General features: G+C 42.0%; 1 protein-coding gene across 1 annotated transcript in view; it reads left to right on the forward strand.

Moving 5' to 3' along the window:
- col27a1a (collagen, type XXVII, alpha 1a) overlaps positions 1 to 17,008 on the forward strand; it is a 73,559-nt gene that overhangs the window by 26,757 nt on the left and 29,794 nt on the right. The window contains exons 8-14 of the mRNA XM_083929625.1: positions 5,575 to 5,619; positions 8,290 to 8,343; positions 8,801 to 8,845; positions 9,965 to 10,018; positions 10,803 to 10,847; positions 14,250 to 14,303; positions 16,150 to 16,194. Of these exons, the coding sequence (XP_083785751.1) occupies positions 5,575 to 5,619; positions 8,290 to 8,343; positions 8,801 to 8,845; positions 9,965 to 10,018; positions 10,803 to 10,847; positions 14,250 to 14,303; positions 16,150 to 16,194 (342 nt within the window). The remainder of the gene's footprint in view (positions 1 to 5,574; positions 5,620 to 8,289; positions 8,344 to 8,800; positions 8,846 to 9,964; positions 10,019 to 10,802; positions 10,848 to 14,249; positions 14,304 to 16,149; positions 16,195 to 17,008) is intronic.

Genomic DNA, 17,008 nt, shown 5'->3' on the forward strand with positions numbered 1-17,008 from the left:
GAGTCAGAGTGTAAGACGGACGGCTGTATGACCTCTTATACTTCACTGATGTTAGACATATATTATTACTTGGCAGGGACAGAAACTAAAAGTGCATAGTCTCTTTCTGTTTACACTTATTAAATCAACAGTGCAGATGCTCAGCAAATTGTCTTTATGAAGCCCAAGGGCACATTGTAGCTGCCCCTTAGGAGTATATCAGAATGACAGCACATCATGTTGTTGCCATGGCATCTTCATCAACACACACTCTGACATCATCGCAGCATGCCTCAGGTATTGGTCAATGAACCACAGACTGTAAAGGAAACTCGTAAAAGTAGCCACAAGGTTTCATTTCCATGCACAAACAGAGCAGCTAATTAACCCATTTGTGCTTTACAATGTACAATAGCTTCACACAGGTCTCAGTTGTGCTTCATGCTGTTGATGTTAATGAATCTGGACTCTACATGTCTACACATTGCACCACCATGACAGAGACGTGAGTCAATGTCCAAACTTCTCAGCAAGAGCAGACTGTCTAGAAACAGGCTTTGTTTTGTTCTGTTCAGTCAGCTCAGGTGGAAAATCCCATGCGTGTACTCTCCTGATGCTTCTCTCCACTGAGACACTGAGGCACACCGGAGGGTCAATACAATTTTGAGTAGCAATGATGACTTTAATTGCAATTACATCCCAGTTATGGGCCACCCTGAAACACCCATGTGCTGTTTCTTCCTCTTCATACCTCTTGAGCTGTTCATCCCGCTCGTTTGGCTTGTTACTCTGAAGCTGTGGTTTCGGAAAACGGGAGAACAGCAGCTTTTCCTCTGTTCTGTTCTGTATTTTTCCCTTCCACCTTCTGTGTCTCTCTCGCACACACCCAAATACACACACACACACACACACTCACACACACACACACACACACACACACACACACACAGAGGCTCTTTATCAGGCTTAGTTTGACACTTTAACCGGGGATTCTGGAATTTGGCTGCTGGTTTTCCATGGAAAACTTTAATGGAGAAAGCAGTAGGGCTTTGAACGGGCGATGGCCGAGTGTGATTTTACACCGCCAGACAAGCCAAGCATGTTCCGCTCTGTACAACATTTGTTCTACCAAGCAGACTCTGAATGACTTTTCAGTATGGTGGGTAGGGTCAGGGAGAGGGGACACACACGAGGCCAAACCTCAACTACAAGGCCACATTACAAGCCACACATCTTATCTTACTGCCTCCATCCTTCTTTCTCCTGTGTCTATTCTCACAGCTAGTTGATCTGTGTCTTCTCACTGCCTTTTCTGCATCTGTCTTTAACTCTACGACTGCTTTTTCCACCTTAAAGCCGAGACTTGCTGTACAGTACAATAGCATTGTAAATGCAGTCTTACAGTTTGCCTTTACATCTTTAAAAAGAAGTACTGGTCTTAGTGCAGTTTGTATTTATTAATGTATTACCTTGTCTCAGTAGCCCTATATCCTTTAGAGTCTGCAATTACCAAACTCATAACTGTATGGTGGATGTTGACTAAAGGAATTATTTGACATTTTGGAATATATGCTATATTCACCAAGAGTTGGATGAGAAAATCAATAAGACTCACATACAAGAGCTAGAGTCAGGATTGCAGTTCGTATAGCTGAGCATAAAGAAGACTCTGAACAGCAGGTAATGCCCAATAAAAAACATATATATTTTTTCCATTTCTGTTTCTGTATATATTAATAATAAGTCATTGAGTGTGGTCTTTACCTACTCTGTAAAGTGTCCTGAGATAACTTTTGTTATGATTTGACACTATAAATAAAATTGAATTGAATTGAATTGAATTGAATTGAATTGAATATATTAAATGAATGCGCTTTAGGGGTTCTGGCCGCTGTATTTGTAAACCTTGGATTCCCTCTGCTTCCAGTCTTTATGCTAAGCTAAGATAATCACCTTCTGTCTCATGCTACTGACTTGAGAGTGTTATCGATCCTCTCATCTTACGTGTGGCAAGAAATCAAATATGCTTATTTCCAAAAAGTTTTTCTTCTAAAGTGTCAATGGTTTCTGTATCTGCTTGGCCGTGTAGCACTGCTAATTGAAGTGGACCCAGAAAAATCAACACATGTAAAGAAAATGGAAATGCAATATCATTTTTGTTATAAAATTGTAGTGAACAACTTTGCTAGCTGTAGCTACAGTATATTATATAAATAATAAACGTGAACATATCTATCTATCTTGAACTCCAGACACAGTCAGACGATTCAGATGCGGACATTGTTCGAAGCTTTACGTACCGCAGAAGTTTCTGTCATGCTACGTTCAGGAAAACTGTATTGAGACACATTATGTTGGGTGTTTGCTTATAAGAAGTGCCTATATTTTCATGTGCTTTTCACATATTTGTTATACAAACATGTGTCAGGATTTTAGGGTCAAGGATAGGTGATACTAGACCTCTATGTATTTGTATTGCCTCTCAGTGCACAGTGAAACATTTGTGTTCGTAAATGTACTCTGATTTAAACCTCATAGTGGATTGTCTAGTGATAATTGCTGACTAGTTTGGATTTTCTACAGATAATTTTCCTTTCAAACTACGTCCAAACCATAGTTCCCTTAACAACAACATCCTACGAATACAAAGTAGAATGATTTTCTGTAATTTCCCTACAGGAGCTGCACTGTGTATTAATCATTCTCATTTTGAGTTCGACATTAAGCTGTCTGAAGCTCCCCAAAGACCTGTTCCAAACCAAACTTTCTCCATTTAGCTCCTGCCCACTGTTCAAACTAACAAATCCACATGCTCACCATGATCGTAATTACGGGAGAATTCAAATCAACCATCATTTTCTTTGCATGTTTCACAGGAAGAACAACAAATCATTTATCTGTCTTCCAGCATACTAGCAGTTTAATAGTGATACGGCATGCACGCGAACAGGCTGCTGAAATTGCGGTTCAGACGGGGATGAGATGACGGATTTTTTTCCACCGGGTAGATTTCAACCAAATTGTACAGTTAGATGCTTGCAGTTGTTACATCTGTGCCCGCCAGACATCCGCATAGAGGGTTTATGTTCTGCTGTACATGCAGCACATGCATGGAGCCAGACGATTGCTCTGAGCAATCATCTGGTTCCATGCTGCAGAGGCAATTTGGAGAGAAAGAGGTGGAAAGATGAAAGCAGAGATTAATAAGGTATATTCCTGCCACCAGGGTGCTGTCTAGTGGAGGTAGGCAGTGGAAGATACATATTCATTATTTACTGTTGTTAAAAGACATGAGGTTTGGGCTCATTTGAACACCATCATAGTTAAGTGTGTACAGAGTAGCTGGTAACAAGTCAGAGGAATGACATGTCTTCTGCAGGCGTAGTATGTCTATTATTTTATTTCTGCCAAAATGCCATCGATGTTCCCTGGGGCACTCCTCGGCTTAGTGAGGTAGCATGTGAGTGTGTTGGGGTGGGTGGGAGGGGGAGTGTTTTACAGGTTGCTACCAGGGAGCTGTTGTAAATGAAAAGCATTCTGGTGGGTTTATCTGATTGAACCCACATGCTCTTTAAGCAAGTGGCTTTGTAAACACAGGCGGGCCGGTGGGAATGGCCGCTCTCATTAGCAAGCTCATAATGAGTGAGATAAGGATCTGAGATGGTCTGGCCGGGGTTGGGAAGGTATGGTTAGTAACCATGACCCACAACATGTGTATGTGTGTGTGTGGGTGGGGGCAACACATGTTTGTACTATAAGTAAGCCATGTAAAACAGTGTGTACATGATGTATTGTTGCGTGTGAATGTGCATATGTGTGTTTCTCTTCCTGTCTTTGGTTGCATTCATATATGTGCACACATGCAGGGGTTGAATTGGGATTTGTTACGGGGCTCTGTGGTTTCAGAGTTGCAAGCTACCAAAGATTGGAGGCAACCTGCAGAAAACTATTTTGCGTTAAAGTTTTATTTTGTGAAAGCAAAACATTGTTTATGTAGATCAGAGCAATTTACATTCTGTTTTGAAACCTGCCAATTTCTGACCTATTTTTCTCCCTTAACCTTGTCATCCACCTGTCACTCTCTGCCATCTGTGCTGTCTGACAAGTGCGCTGAGGTCATGTTGGAATAATTAAGGCAGATATAAGTGTAAAGATATATGCAGTGTTGAAGATGTGCTAAGTTAACTGTCTCCTGATGGCATAGAGGAGCGTAGGACGGCCCAGGCCTAATTAATTGGAAGGTGTAGTACCTTCTTAAACGTGGATGGAAAACAGAGACCAACTTAGGAGGAAATCAGGCTACAGATGGTCATTCAGATTTCGACACATGTAGGCGCGTCAGCTCGTTATTATAACAGTCCAACATTAAATGGAAATCTTCAAAACGTCAGACACAGGCGCCGTGTGTCTGCATGTGCATTCATCCCTGCTCTCTCCACAACACTGCTTACCAACAGGGCTTTCACAAAATGATGGAACACAAACACATTTCTGCTTGTGTTACGGGAGCGGTCTGTCAGCACCTGGTGACATCTCTGTTTGTTTAATGTGAATTACTCATGTACTTTTATCCCTGCTCCAAGCGTCTCCTCCTAGTGGTCTTTTGATGATGTGCAACAGACGATGTAAAGTGATAGCAAGAGAAAAATGATCCAAAAGAGAGCTTAGATTTATCTTAGATACAGAGGGAATGGTATAATGTTTAAGAATTAGCTCTGTGATGAAAAAGAAATCTAAAACTCATATTCATTTGATTTGAACTGTAACATTGGCGACAAATGCATTTGCTGACACGGTTGCGGTACCTTTTTAAATACCGAATGTGGATTAAAATGCTGACAATGGCACATTGTGCTGGTATGAAGGTATGAGAGAGTAAGAGTGATCATATACTATAATGAGAAGAGAGATGCTGTGTCCTCTCCCCATGCTGCACTCAGATGTCAGGGCTAAAGGATGGTTTACAGGAACTCAGGGAGTCTTGGCTTGGTACTCTGAAGCTGTGGTTTAGGAAAATGGGACAACAGGAGTCTTTCCTTTCTATGCCCTTCTGTTTTTATTTTGTTTTTTTTCTCCCCGTTTCCTTTCCTTTCCCCCATTCTCTCTCACTCTATCAAACTGCGGTCTGGAAAGGCTTGTCTTCCTACCTTTGATTTAGTTTTTATCCACCCTTTGTTGGGGGTCTGTGTTGCTGAAGTCAGCAGAACTGTAGAAAAGCACTATATCAGGCTGTCTTTAATGTAGTAGTCTGCTATGCAGGCGGAGAGAGCTAGTATCTGACTCAAATAGGAAGGCATTTATATCCTCAACATGCCATGACTCTGGCACGGCCTCTCAAACACCATTTCTCTACAGTATGAACACAGCAAATGGAAAGTCTGACCCCTTGACAGTAAGGGTAGATTGATTCCTTGCATATGGCACTGAACTTGTCTGTTGTGAACATGCATATTTTACTTTGCACAAAACTCCACTTGTTGCTTGTCAGGTTTTTCCTCGTCTGTGAACGGTTTCAGAATTTATGTTTCCCTTCACCCGTCCATTATTTAATGCTTCAAACTAACAACCCATGTCTCTTTATGTTTGTCTCTTTAGGGACAGAAAGGTTATCCCGGTCCACATGGTCTCCCTGGAGAGCCCGTAAGTATCTTTCTCCATTCCATAGATAACGCTTTCCCTGGCTTTGATACTCCGTAAATGTTGTTTTCCCATGCCACAGCTCTTCTTCACACTTCCATTAAAGGACCCATATTGTAAAAAGTGAGATTTCCATATTTTGTATATTATAAAGCAGGTCGAGGTGCTATCTAAATACTGCGAAAACAAAACGCTCAATCCAAAGAGAAATGCACATGGTCAGTATTCAGATATTATATTGTATATTTTTATTTAGAAAGTACTGCTTCAGTGCTGTTACAGTAATTATTAGGCATGCAAAGACACCACGAGTGCAGAGGTATAGATGACCAGGAAAGGCTGACAAATCAGAACAGACTTGGCTTTGTTTGTGAGACAGTCTTAAAGAGACAGGCACTGTTTTTTGAACGTTACACTTTAATATTTCATGATTAAAGCATTTAAACATTAGAAATACAAAAGACAATAATAAACCTGAAAATGAGCACATGCCCCGTTTAATCCCACACTTTATAAAAGTTCAACATTCACATAACTTGCATCTCATGCCAAGATGATGTAATGTTCTTGTTCTTTTTTATTGCTTATAGAAATAACATCCCTCTACCTGATGTACACCCCACATCCTCTACTTTATGCATTGGTATCTGAATATTTTGTCCACCATTAAGTCCCTTATTGATGACTCATCATTTATATTCTCACATCTCACCTCATTCTTTAAAAGCTCAGTCGTCATGCACTCGCACAGTCTCTGTGTATTTGTGTGTGTGTGTACACCAAGCATGCCTGCAGCGTAGCCAGATTAGATTAGCCTGTTATGAAGCACTGGTGAGGACAGACATCTGGCCAAAGAGCTGTGCTGTAGCGATGCTCTCCAGGATATCAGAAAGCGGTGCCAAAGAGAGAGAAAAAATAGAGAGAAGAGAAAGAGGAACAAGCCAAATAGGCCAACAGTGACACCCTCATGGCTATAACACTGCAGCTTCGGGGAGAAAGTTTGAATGACTTTCTTTCCCTGCCACAATGTTCGGCCTCTCCTACGTCTCCTTTGCCACGATGCTATCTTAATCTTGTGCGTGCATTACATTTCTCTAGTACTCTCTTCCTTCTCTATCTGTCACTCTTTCTTTCGACTGGGGGAATCCGTTCAATGAACTCTTTTATTCATCACTACAAGTGGGAGGGGACGTGACTACACGTGGGAGGGGACTGTTTAGTCCAGCCCAAAAGACTATTTTAAGTATGGAGCATCCAGCCCCGTGTTCAGAGCTATTTTCAGTTGGGATGGGTCATACTACTGTTAGTATTAAGGAAAGGCCTGAGTCATGGAAACCAGAGTGGAACATTCTCCTCATTGTCACACAGTTTTAAGAAACAGTAACGTCACCAGCATAGGGAGTTCCCGCACTACTCATCACGGAGAAGGAGTACTCTTTCTCTCTTACCCATCACGTCCTTCCACTCTGTCCATCCGCCCCCCTCTTTCCCACAGAGCTGCTGATGATGATGATCACGGCTCTAGCCTTGAGTCTAAATCACTGCAGCACCAGTGACTGCACAACTGTTTGGCATTTTGGACTCTTAAGCTATTGAGAAGCCAGCTGGTGTTCATAAAGTGTTGATGCCTCTTTGTTAGTGTAATTCACCATGGGCTGCGCTCAAGAGACCCACTTCACTGCTGGCCAGTTCAAGAGCCAAACCTCAGTCGGCCAGATTCTTGTCTGGTTTTAACTGGATGCATTATGCACTATATTTATCCAAGAGAGGGAATGGCAAGCAGTGCACATGGCTGCATGTCCAGAGTGTGTCAAAGGAAGTTATACATCAACATTTGTGCCCTGCAAATTTTGTGTGTGTGTGCGTGTGTGCGTGTGCGCGTGTTGCCCAACCAAACTGCTAATTAGCTTTTATGCACAGACCACATCTCATCAAGTTTCAGCAGTAACCATGAGTCCTGGTACACAACAGTAGGAATGGGCGATATGCTGTGGTGGAATACATTTACTCAAGCACTGTACTTTAAGTACCAGTTTAAAAGTACTTTATTATTGTCATTTCGTGCTCATATATACATATTATCCACCACAATTCAGAGGAAAATCTACATTTATTGAACAGTTATAGTCATTTTGCAAATCAACATTGTATACCCAAACCCCAAGATCATCTTATCAAATATCACGCATTGTTTTAAATTCAAATACCCAACAGTATAAAAAATACTTTACAAAAATATCACAATGACAAACAACAGCCATAAAGTGCAACTTGCTGTATACATGCATGAATCAGTAATACTTTAAAGAACAGTATACATTCACTGGGGCATTTAGTGCTTTACTTTTGATGCGTTCGACTTGCTGATACATACTTTTGGCAAATAAACACATTCATCTCCTTATTATACAGTAGGTGGCTCTTTTAACTCTAGCCCATCTACTCTACACTGTCTCTCCATCTATAAAACTGTCTGCTACTGTGCAGAATAGCCTGCCTGTTTGTGTTACTGTAATTTTGATCACCCACCCCACCCCACCTCTTTCTCTCTCTATTCCTCTCTCTTTCTCTCTCTCTCTCTCTCTCTCTCTCTCCCTTGCTCTCTCTCGCTCTCTCTCTCTCTCTCTCTCTCTCTCTCTCTCTCTCTCATCCCCTCTCTCTCTCTCGCTGCAGGGAGAGCAAGGTCCAGTCGGAAGCCCAGGTGCCAAAGGTTATCCTGGCAGGCAGGTGCAGTAAATCCTCTGCTGTGACTGGTACAGTTGTAGTCAGGGCCATAGTAAGGGCAGAGGGCCAAATGGAATTAAGTTATGTTGAACAGCTGACTTGGAGGAAAATATTTGTGTAAATGCTGCATAGAGGAGTTGAAATATTTAGCAATGTCACAAGCTACAGCCTCAGAAATGACTGATTTGTATTATTTGTTTGTAGATGAAGTGATTTTGTCCACTCCCTCTATAGTATGTTGGCCTAATGGCATATTTACAATGAATTCTTCACTTAATAAAGTGAATAGAATTTAACTTTTAAAACAACATGGTGGTTTTTATTTAATGTGTGATGGCTTATTTGGCCTACCTCTTTTTAATGTTAACATGATGCACAATGAGAAACACATTCACAGTTTATTTGGGAAAACATATTTTTGTTGAGCAGCTGAAATAAAGTTCCTCTCTTTGCTTTTCAGGGTTTACCAGGGCCTATAGGACCAGTGGGGCCTAAAGGCGTTCGGGTAAGTTAACGCGACATCTTCCCTTCAAATGTGCTGCTCAAGTTTGATTCTATCGGTCTAAATGACTAACATTGGTGCTTTGACAGGACCGGTGAACATGTTTACAGGGAAGGGGTCAGGCTGACAGCTTTCGGACATCTTTTATTAAGCAATATTTACAGAAGGAGGCTCAGTTAAAACACGCAGAAAGTTGTTTAATTAAAGGTTACAAACTGTTGGAATTGTGTGCTGTAAACCTGTTGTTGCATGACGACATGCATGTGCACGTAGATGCAACAAAATCCGGTGCCGGCATCCACCTCTGCACACATAAACACATTCATATACCCTTCTCACCCACTATTAATAGTTTGCTAAACTGAGGAGCCTTTACTTGTAATGTAAACATTGTATTACTGTATACGGACACTTACTGAAAGACTGGCTGTTGATAAGCTCAGCATGCAAACGCACACCCTTAAGGTACACAAACAAAGAAACACACGCGCTCACAGACACAAACAGGGATTTTTATGTTGAGTTCCAATAAAGGTTCTTTATCAGCTCCCCTTGGCTGCTCCAAAGACTCCCCTGCCCCCACTGGCTGGAATTTCCTGTTTAAGCTCCGTATGAGGCCCTGCTGTCTTAAGGAGGCATTCTAGTCCCCTCTCTCTTTCATTGAGCCACCTTTCCAAATATTCTGCACTCTCTATGTAGCATACTCCATATTGTGTGCACGTCAACTTGCCTGAAACTAGCTACTACTGTACCTGTTCTTCCGGTGTTTCAACTGTTGTGGTGTTTGTATGTGCTTGTGTTCCTCTATGTGTCTCCCCCCCCTGCGCCGACAGCTCAGTGTGATGTCCTGGCTATCTTCAGAGATCCCTGGCGTGAGGGTATGTGCCCTTGGACTACATCGTGGAAGCCAGCACCATGCAGTCCATGGGCATATACACTTGCCTCATGGCTTGGTTCTTCATGGAAGTCCACCCTATCCATGCTGGACCCTTCGCCCCATTGAAACCCCGCCCTAGAGCCAATGGGAGTTGCTGTTCCTTCTGCTGATTTTGTGGCGTCCAAACACTCACATCCCATATTCCTCCTCTCTCCTTTTCCCTGTCTTCCTCTCCTCTCCTGCAGGGTTTCATTGGAATCCCGGGGCTTTTTGGCCTGCCTGGGCCTGATGGCGAAAGAGTGAGTTTATTGTCAAAAGTGTATTTTCTCTCAAGAAACTCAATAATTGCAAAATGTACAGGGACCAGTTGAACCTAGCTAACGGGCCCTATGAGATGAAAACAGCGCCTCTCATTTCCCATTTCATTCAGCTGTCTCATTGTTGTTGTTATAATGCCGGAAACAGTCCCCAGCTGTCCGAGACACTGTATAAGACTGTGGGAGTGTTGATGACTCATATGATAAAAGCCCCCTCTTAGAGCCTTTGAACTGCCTGAACTCATCAAGGCCTCCTCCTTCTGTACAGCCTCTAAAACATAAAGAGATTAGCCTACTTATGACATGCTCCAGGAGGTTGCGTCAGCACAGGGCAGGCTGTAATCAAGACCTCTCCAGGCAGCCCGTTAGTGAAATCACTCATACCTTAGCTGCACACACAGCAGACGGTGTCTGTCTGTCTCCTCGCACATCTCACGAGACTGGTGTTTATTTAACACACACATATATATTGTATACACTGCATATATGAGATGAAGGTCTAAATCATTCATAATGGGCTGGGAAAATATTGGATAGGCTGTAGTCAGCTGTTCCTCACATCTGTCTCAGGAGTTGAGAGAAGCTCACAGCTTTGGCTTTTTAATGGTGTGTTGGGCTTGAATTAGTTCTGCTTTGGTGTTGATGTGTTTTTTTTACATAATGTCTGTCTTTCTTCTTTGTTTTTCTATCTTTCCTGAACCCTTTCCTTTCCCCCTTTCTGCTTTGTTTTCTATTCTACCCCTGTCTCTCTTGTTTTGACTTTCAGGGCATTCCCGGTGAACCAGGGAAGAGGGGCAAGATGGGTAGGCCGGTAAAGTTTTGTCTCAACATACTTTACAGATAATCTTTGAAAAGTGTGATGAATTGTTCTCGGTTGACTGTGAATGTATCATTTGTTATTAATGACTTGTGAAGGATAAGACTGAGCTGGGGAGATTGGGACATACAATATATCAGATTTAAAATACCATTCCAATGAAGTGATAAAATGCATTTTCCTATTTAGGTCATATTGAGCGCTCTTGATGTAAAGTCTCCTATACCTACTCTGCTCGTGAAAATTTACAAGGCCTAGATTTACGTCATTGTGTCAGCTCAATATTTCCATGGTGGTTGGAAGGGTTAACTGCAGCCTGAATGCATGTGGAGTCCCACCAGCCAAACATCAGGGCTTGGATGCAACAAGAAAAAGGCTTTTGTTGAAATAAAGGGCTTTTGGTCCTTCCCCCAGCATGGAGCCAAGCCATTTCAAGGAAGCTGTCGGTTCTGTTGTGTGTGTCAGATAATGTTCAGAGTTAGTTTGACAGACTGTTTCAGAAAGAGTGCGTAACCCCAAAATGCACTTCTGAGCTCATTCTGCAGCTGTTGGGTATTGGCTTTTCAGTAAATTAGGCATTTTTAGACCAAAAAGCCAATGCTTGTTTAGTGTGAGGTTTTGAGAACGGCAGCTTATTCTGTAATTAGACATATGTTTAGGAAGTAGTTGTGGATGCAGATTAACCATGCGCGGGGTTTTGGATCATGCGTTTGCATTTGAATCAGGCTTTTATGTTGTGTGCTCCCGATTCAAATAGGGCTGTATTCTTATAGTCTTGAGCTGATTTAGTTTTTTAAAACAATTTTCTGCAATAAAGACCTTGGTATGGTCATTTGACAGCTTGGAACAACACTTGGTGGTAAATAAGAAGAAATGACTGAATGCACTCCTCAAACATAGATCAAACAAGAGCATTATCTAGTGTGCAGTCTCTGTTTTTCCGTCTTCTACATGTTCTTCTGTCCAGCACCTAGTATTTATTATCTTGATGTGCATGCTCCCGTAAACCTTTTTAGGACAGTTTTGGCACAGGTCACACAAAACTAATAGTCTTCATATGGAAGTGCTGTCCTGTCAGCTTGGTCTTTTCTTGCTCCGAGCACATCCTTGATGTTTTGATGACAGCCGCAGCTCTGCTGTTCATGGCCGAGCGCGAATTAATGTGAATGTATCACAATCCATAATTATTGTTTATGCAGTGCGTGCGTGCAGAGTGTAACTTTGATCATTTAAGATTCTGTAAAAGGCCATTTAACCGCCCTATAAATGACCTGTAAACGTAAGTGGAAAACATGCATATCATCGTCGTCGTTGTCATTTGATTTCAGTGCTCCTGCATGGAAAATGGAAAGTTAGGACACTTATGAAGATGATCCCTTAGAGATCATCCCTCTCCTCCCTGACGGAGGACAAAGAACAGAAGAAGCACCTGAACTGCAGCCAGACATTTTAATGGCCTTAACCACAGCGCTTGTGCTCTGTCGAGGAAACACACACACACACACACACACACACACAATCAGCCCGGAATCTACCAAAGAGTGATGAGGGAACGGATATATCTAAAACAGTGGAGTGCCGAAAAAGTTTCCGAAGTGCATCGCCAAGACATCTGCATTTCAACTTTACTTTTATTTTGCACTGTTTAGGGTTTGTTTGTCTGTTTAAGGCTGTCTTTGTCAGGCTCATCAGTTGCAGGTCCAACACAGTCTAGTATCTGACAGTGAGTACTGCTGTGGTGTGTTACTATTTGCTCTTGAAGCTAAAGAACAGGGTTTCTGACATCATGTAAAAAGAGGACTGCCTCATATGAATCTCATCAAAGTCTTTTTATTAAGTGCTGTGCTTGGCAAAGCTACGTTTCCCACATTTGTCCATGGTTCTTACGGCAGTGGTGACAGCTGTATGATTCATCCTTTGGGTCAGTGTCATGCTTCATACACTTCTGTTGCACTTGTGCTTCCCCCTGTGCGCATCTCTTAGAACCATAAACAGTCCCATGCAGTCTTGGGGGAGGGGGGGATCCTAAATGTCATCCGGTGGCCAAATAAGAACAGAAAATAGCTTTTGTGAAACTGTACAATTACCTCATTTAGTGCAGTTATTTTTGCGTTGTTGAACTGTTGGGATGTGTCAGTAGATTGAAGGAAAGGTGAACTATTCCCAGAATGGTTTTCTGTCAAATACAAAGGGTTACATTTAGTCCGCAGATTCTATTTCCAAAGCAAGTCACAGATTAAAATAAACATACATGCTGTATATCTAGAACATCTCTACTATTACAAAAATAACTGCCATTTTCTGGTGGTATCCACAATAGTTGCATTTCGCGGACCACAGCAGCAGGACCTAGTCATTATGAATGTTTCTGGGTTTGAGATGCGTTGGCCCTCGTGCTTTCTGCAGATGTGGTTTGTCTTTGCAGCACCACTTAGCATAGCTCAGATTAGCATCCCATTTACTGCTAAATGGACAGAGTAAGTACTTGGCTCTCATGCATTCATAAAGTGTACTCAGACTGAGTAGAACATTTGTCTGCCCACACCCGGCAGCTGATAGATGTCATGCATATAATGGGGCACTTATGCTCTTATATTGTACATATTTCAGATTTCTTTATGTCTAATGTTATGTTTAACTCGGTCAAATTGTTATAATCGCTGTGCAATTACAGTAGTAGCATTCTTAGTTGTGTAACAGTCACTGGTATTTGAGAAAACAAGTTTTGTAAATTTGAGTCCATGGTTAAAGACATAATGATTTGCTCCACTTTTGTCATATTTTACAATGGGTTTCTTGAATTTTGCAATTGCTTATTGTGGTTTTTTTTTTATTATTGATGCAGTTTTTGCATATTAAAATGGCTACAACAAAAATATTTGAATATTAACGATATATCAAATTAATACTTTTATGCGATGTATGCTCCACCTCTGCTTTATGGAGATGAGATTTATTGCATCTTTCAGCTCATTGTTTTTGTTTCCTGGTCTGTAACTTTACTCTTTTGTTTCTGTCTCTGTGCTCTGAGACACAGCAGGCAGATGTTTTCATCAAAAAAGCTCTTAAAAAACATACCTATGCTGCCCAGTACCAAACAACAGATGGACAACATTAGTTACTAGCTGGTAAACATAGTGGAGCATTTAGCAGCTAAAGAGTCCGAAATTTTCCCTCAGGAGTCTGCAGAGACCAAACAGAGCTAGAAACAAAAAGTGACCAGAAACACAACTCAATTGAAAGCTAATAATGCTCCATATCTGCTGGATGTGTAGAAAAACAACGTTTAATAAAGCAGACAGTACTAATATAAAGCCTCATTTAATGGATGTCTGAGTTTGATTATCACAGTTTGTGTGCAGCCAAACATAAAAGCCAGTCTCTCTCTGTCCTCAGGGGTTTCCAGGGGACTTTGGGGAGAGAGGACCACCTGGACCAGATGGAGAGCCAGTATGTCACACCCCCACAAACAGTCACACACCTAAATACATAACCAATCCACATGGTCACACACAAACCCACAGCCCTCCCACACACACACACACAAACTGAGAGCAGTGGTTTCACTCACACACTCACCCCCTGGTGTTTTAGTACTGACATTTTGGCAGTGCTGGTGAGTAAATCACCTTGCAGTTCTGCATGTTTTTTCTCTTTCATTTGAAGTTAGTTTTTTGCGCCGGACAAGTTTTACTGCTGTATTTAATTTCATCCCATCCCGATAATTTTACTTGGCAGTCGTTTTCCGAAAACCTGCAGCCTGAAGGGGGGGATCGGTTTGCTGGCCTGGCTTTCAAACCTTTTCCATTCACCAGTGCAAACTCGCCATGAACACACACACACGTGCAGTATTATTAGGACACGATATCCAAGAATAGTAAATGATGTCATAGGATGTTGTTTTGAATAACTGTGTCCAATTCAGTAAAGACAGGTCAGCAAAGATCAGTCTGCCGTATGTCTGCGTCCACATGGAAGCCGTCAGCTTAGTTGATGTTAGCATTTTCACGATTTCTGGATATTGTCATTCAGACAAATGTAGCACTTCATCAGTCAGAGTGGTAAACTCTAAAATGAAAACATAAACACATCAGCAGGTTGCTCTTTAACACACTCATAAACATAAAGTGCATTCAAGAAAGATTTTGCTCACTCATCCATAACTTTTCCAGGGGCTCATTCCTGTAAATCAGGAAACTGAACTCCCATTACACTCTTTCTAAGCCATGATGCTTTTTGTCTTCCAGAGTGAATTATGCATCGGACACATCAGATGTTGGCGTACATTTTGAATTGTCTGCACAAACTAGTTCCACCCCACATGAGCGGGGTCACCCCTATGTTCCCCGGTCACGTACAAAGTGGCGAACATTGGACCAGGGGAACATAGTTACGCCCCCCCATGAGCCACTCTTTGTCATCTCTACATTTCAAAAAAAGAACGTTTTGTGTATTTTACTTCTCCTGCAAAGTTTACACTGTCTTGTTTTTTTTTTTAGGAAATTAAAAGTAGCTTTACAAAAATGATCTAGAAAGAATCATCTGTAAAAGTTTGCCTTGTGACACGTTTGAGATTCACTGCTCTAGAGCCCGTATAGCTAGTAGCTCTGTGACGCCGTACTTAGACACAGCAGGGCTTTGACCTAAATGCTAACATCAGCATGCTAGCATGCTTACAATGACATTGTTGACATGCTGATGTTTAGCAGATATATTTACCACGTTCCTCTTTTCAGATTAGCGTGTTAGCATGCTGACATTTGGTGACTGATGATCCATCAGTGGTTTTGCAGGTATTTTAGTAAAAACCAATGATGATGGCACTAAATAAAAAGTCAGGGGATCAGTTGTCGAGTGATTTAACAAAATAAAAGTCAACAACACGGTGACGCTAGAGAAAATCAAAGATAAATCATCTTAAAGCCATAAATGTTTGTACCAGTTCATCAGGCAGACATTGAGATATTTCCCTGGATAAGTGAAAACCTTGACCAGCTGGTGGCACTAGTTGAAAAGTCAAGGATCACCAAAATCATTAAGATTTATTCTCAGAGGACCATGAATGTCTGTATAAAATTCTTTTGAACCCTTTTTCATGGGCTCACATCGCCCTCCACCTTCACCTCAGACACACTCACACACACATAGACATGCACACAGCTCCCTCTCATAAGCTGTGATGAACACTGAGCCACTCTTCTGAGCATGTTTGTTTTAAAAAGAGCCAATAACCCCAGAAACTTGCTCCTTTTCCCGCTCCCTTCATCTCACTGACTCTCTCCTCCTCTCTGACTAGGGTGAGCTGGGAGCCCCCGGTCCAAACGGAGTTCTTGGACTTATTGTGAGTAGCACTTTGTGTGTATTCCTGTGTGCTCGTCTAAACATCCTATTTTCCCAGACACGTACTCCAGAAATACATCGCTGTAAATGACTGTTTTTAAATGAGACCGAATATGCCTGCTTAATTGAAAAATAACTCATTTAGCTCTTATCATCACTTACACTGCCGACCAATTTGGTGGGAAACTAGCTACTCTCTGTAGATTCTTTACCACTGTAGACGCTTCTAAATGTGGATGCTTTTCAGAATTCACCGCGGAAGAGAAAGCCTTAATTGTAAAGTTTGAATCGTCCATTTGTCCCTCCCACTTCCTCTTATGACAAACATGACTCCACTGATCAGTCAAACAGACCTTAATGAGGCATCTTGTTTTCTTCTTCTATCCCTCTTATTAACTATTTTTGAACAGGAACTCCCCCTGCCCACCCATCCCCTCGCCCACCATGCCTGCTCAGCCCGACAACAGCCACATAATTGCGTCTGATTATAATGTCTCCCTGGTTTCTCTTGTCGTGTCCCGTCTTCATCCGTCACTGCCGCTCCTCCCGTTCTATTCTAGGCCACCGGTGGTGGTAGTAGGCCTGTAATTGGAGGACTCTCTGATTACAGCTCTGCTCTGAGCTCCGTGTCTTCTGCATCCATCTGACCCGACAGTATGCTCTACAGTACACACCAGCAGCAACTGAGCTGCACTTCAGAGACATAAATATACAAACACCCTTCTCTGGGGACTGGAGGCCTCAACTCTGGGTGAAGGCAGGCCACTGTTGAAGAAGGGAAAGTATTGCATTTAGACAACTTATCAAGAAGAAGA

This window comes from Echiichthys vipera (assembly GCF_963691815.1).
Source record: "Echiichthys vipera genome assembly, chromosome: 16".
In the NCBI taxonomy this organism is placed as follows: Eukaryota; Metazoa; Chordata; class Actinopteri; order Perciformes; family Trachinidae; genus Echiichthys; species Echiichthys vipera.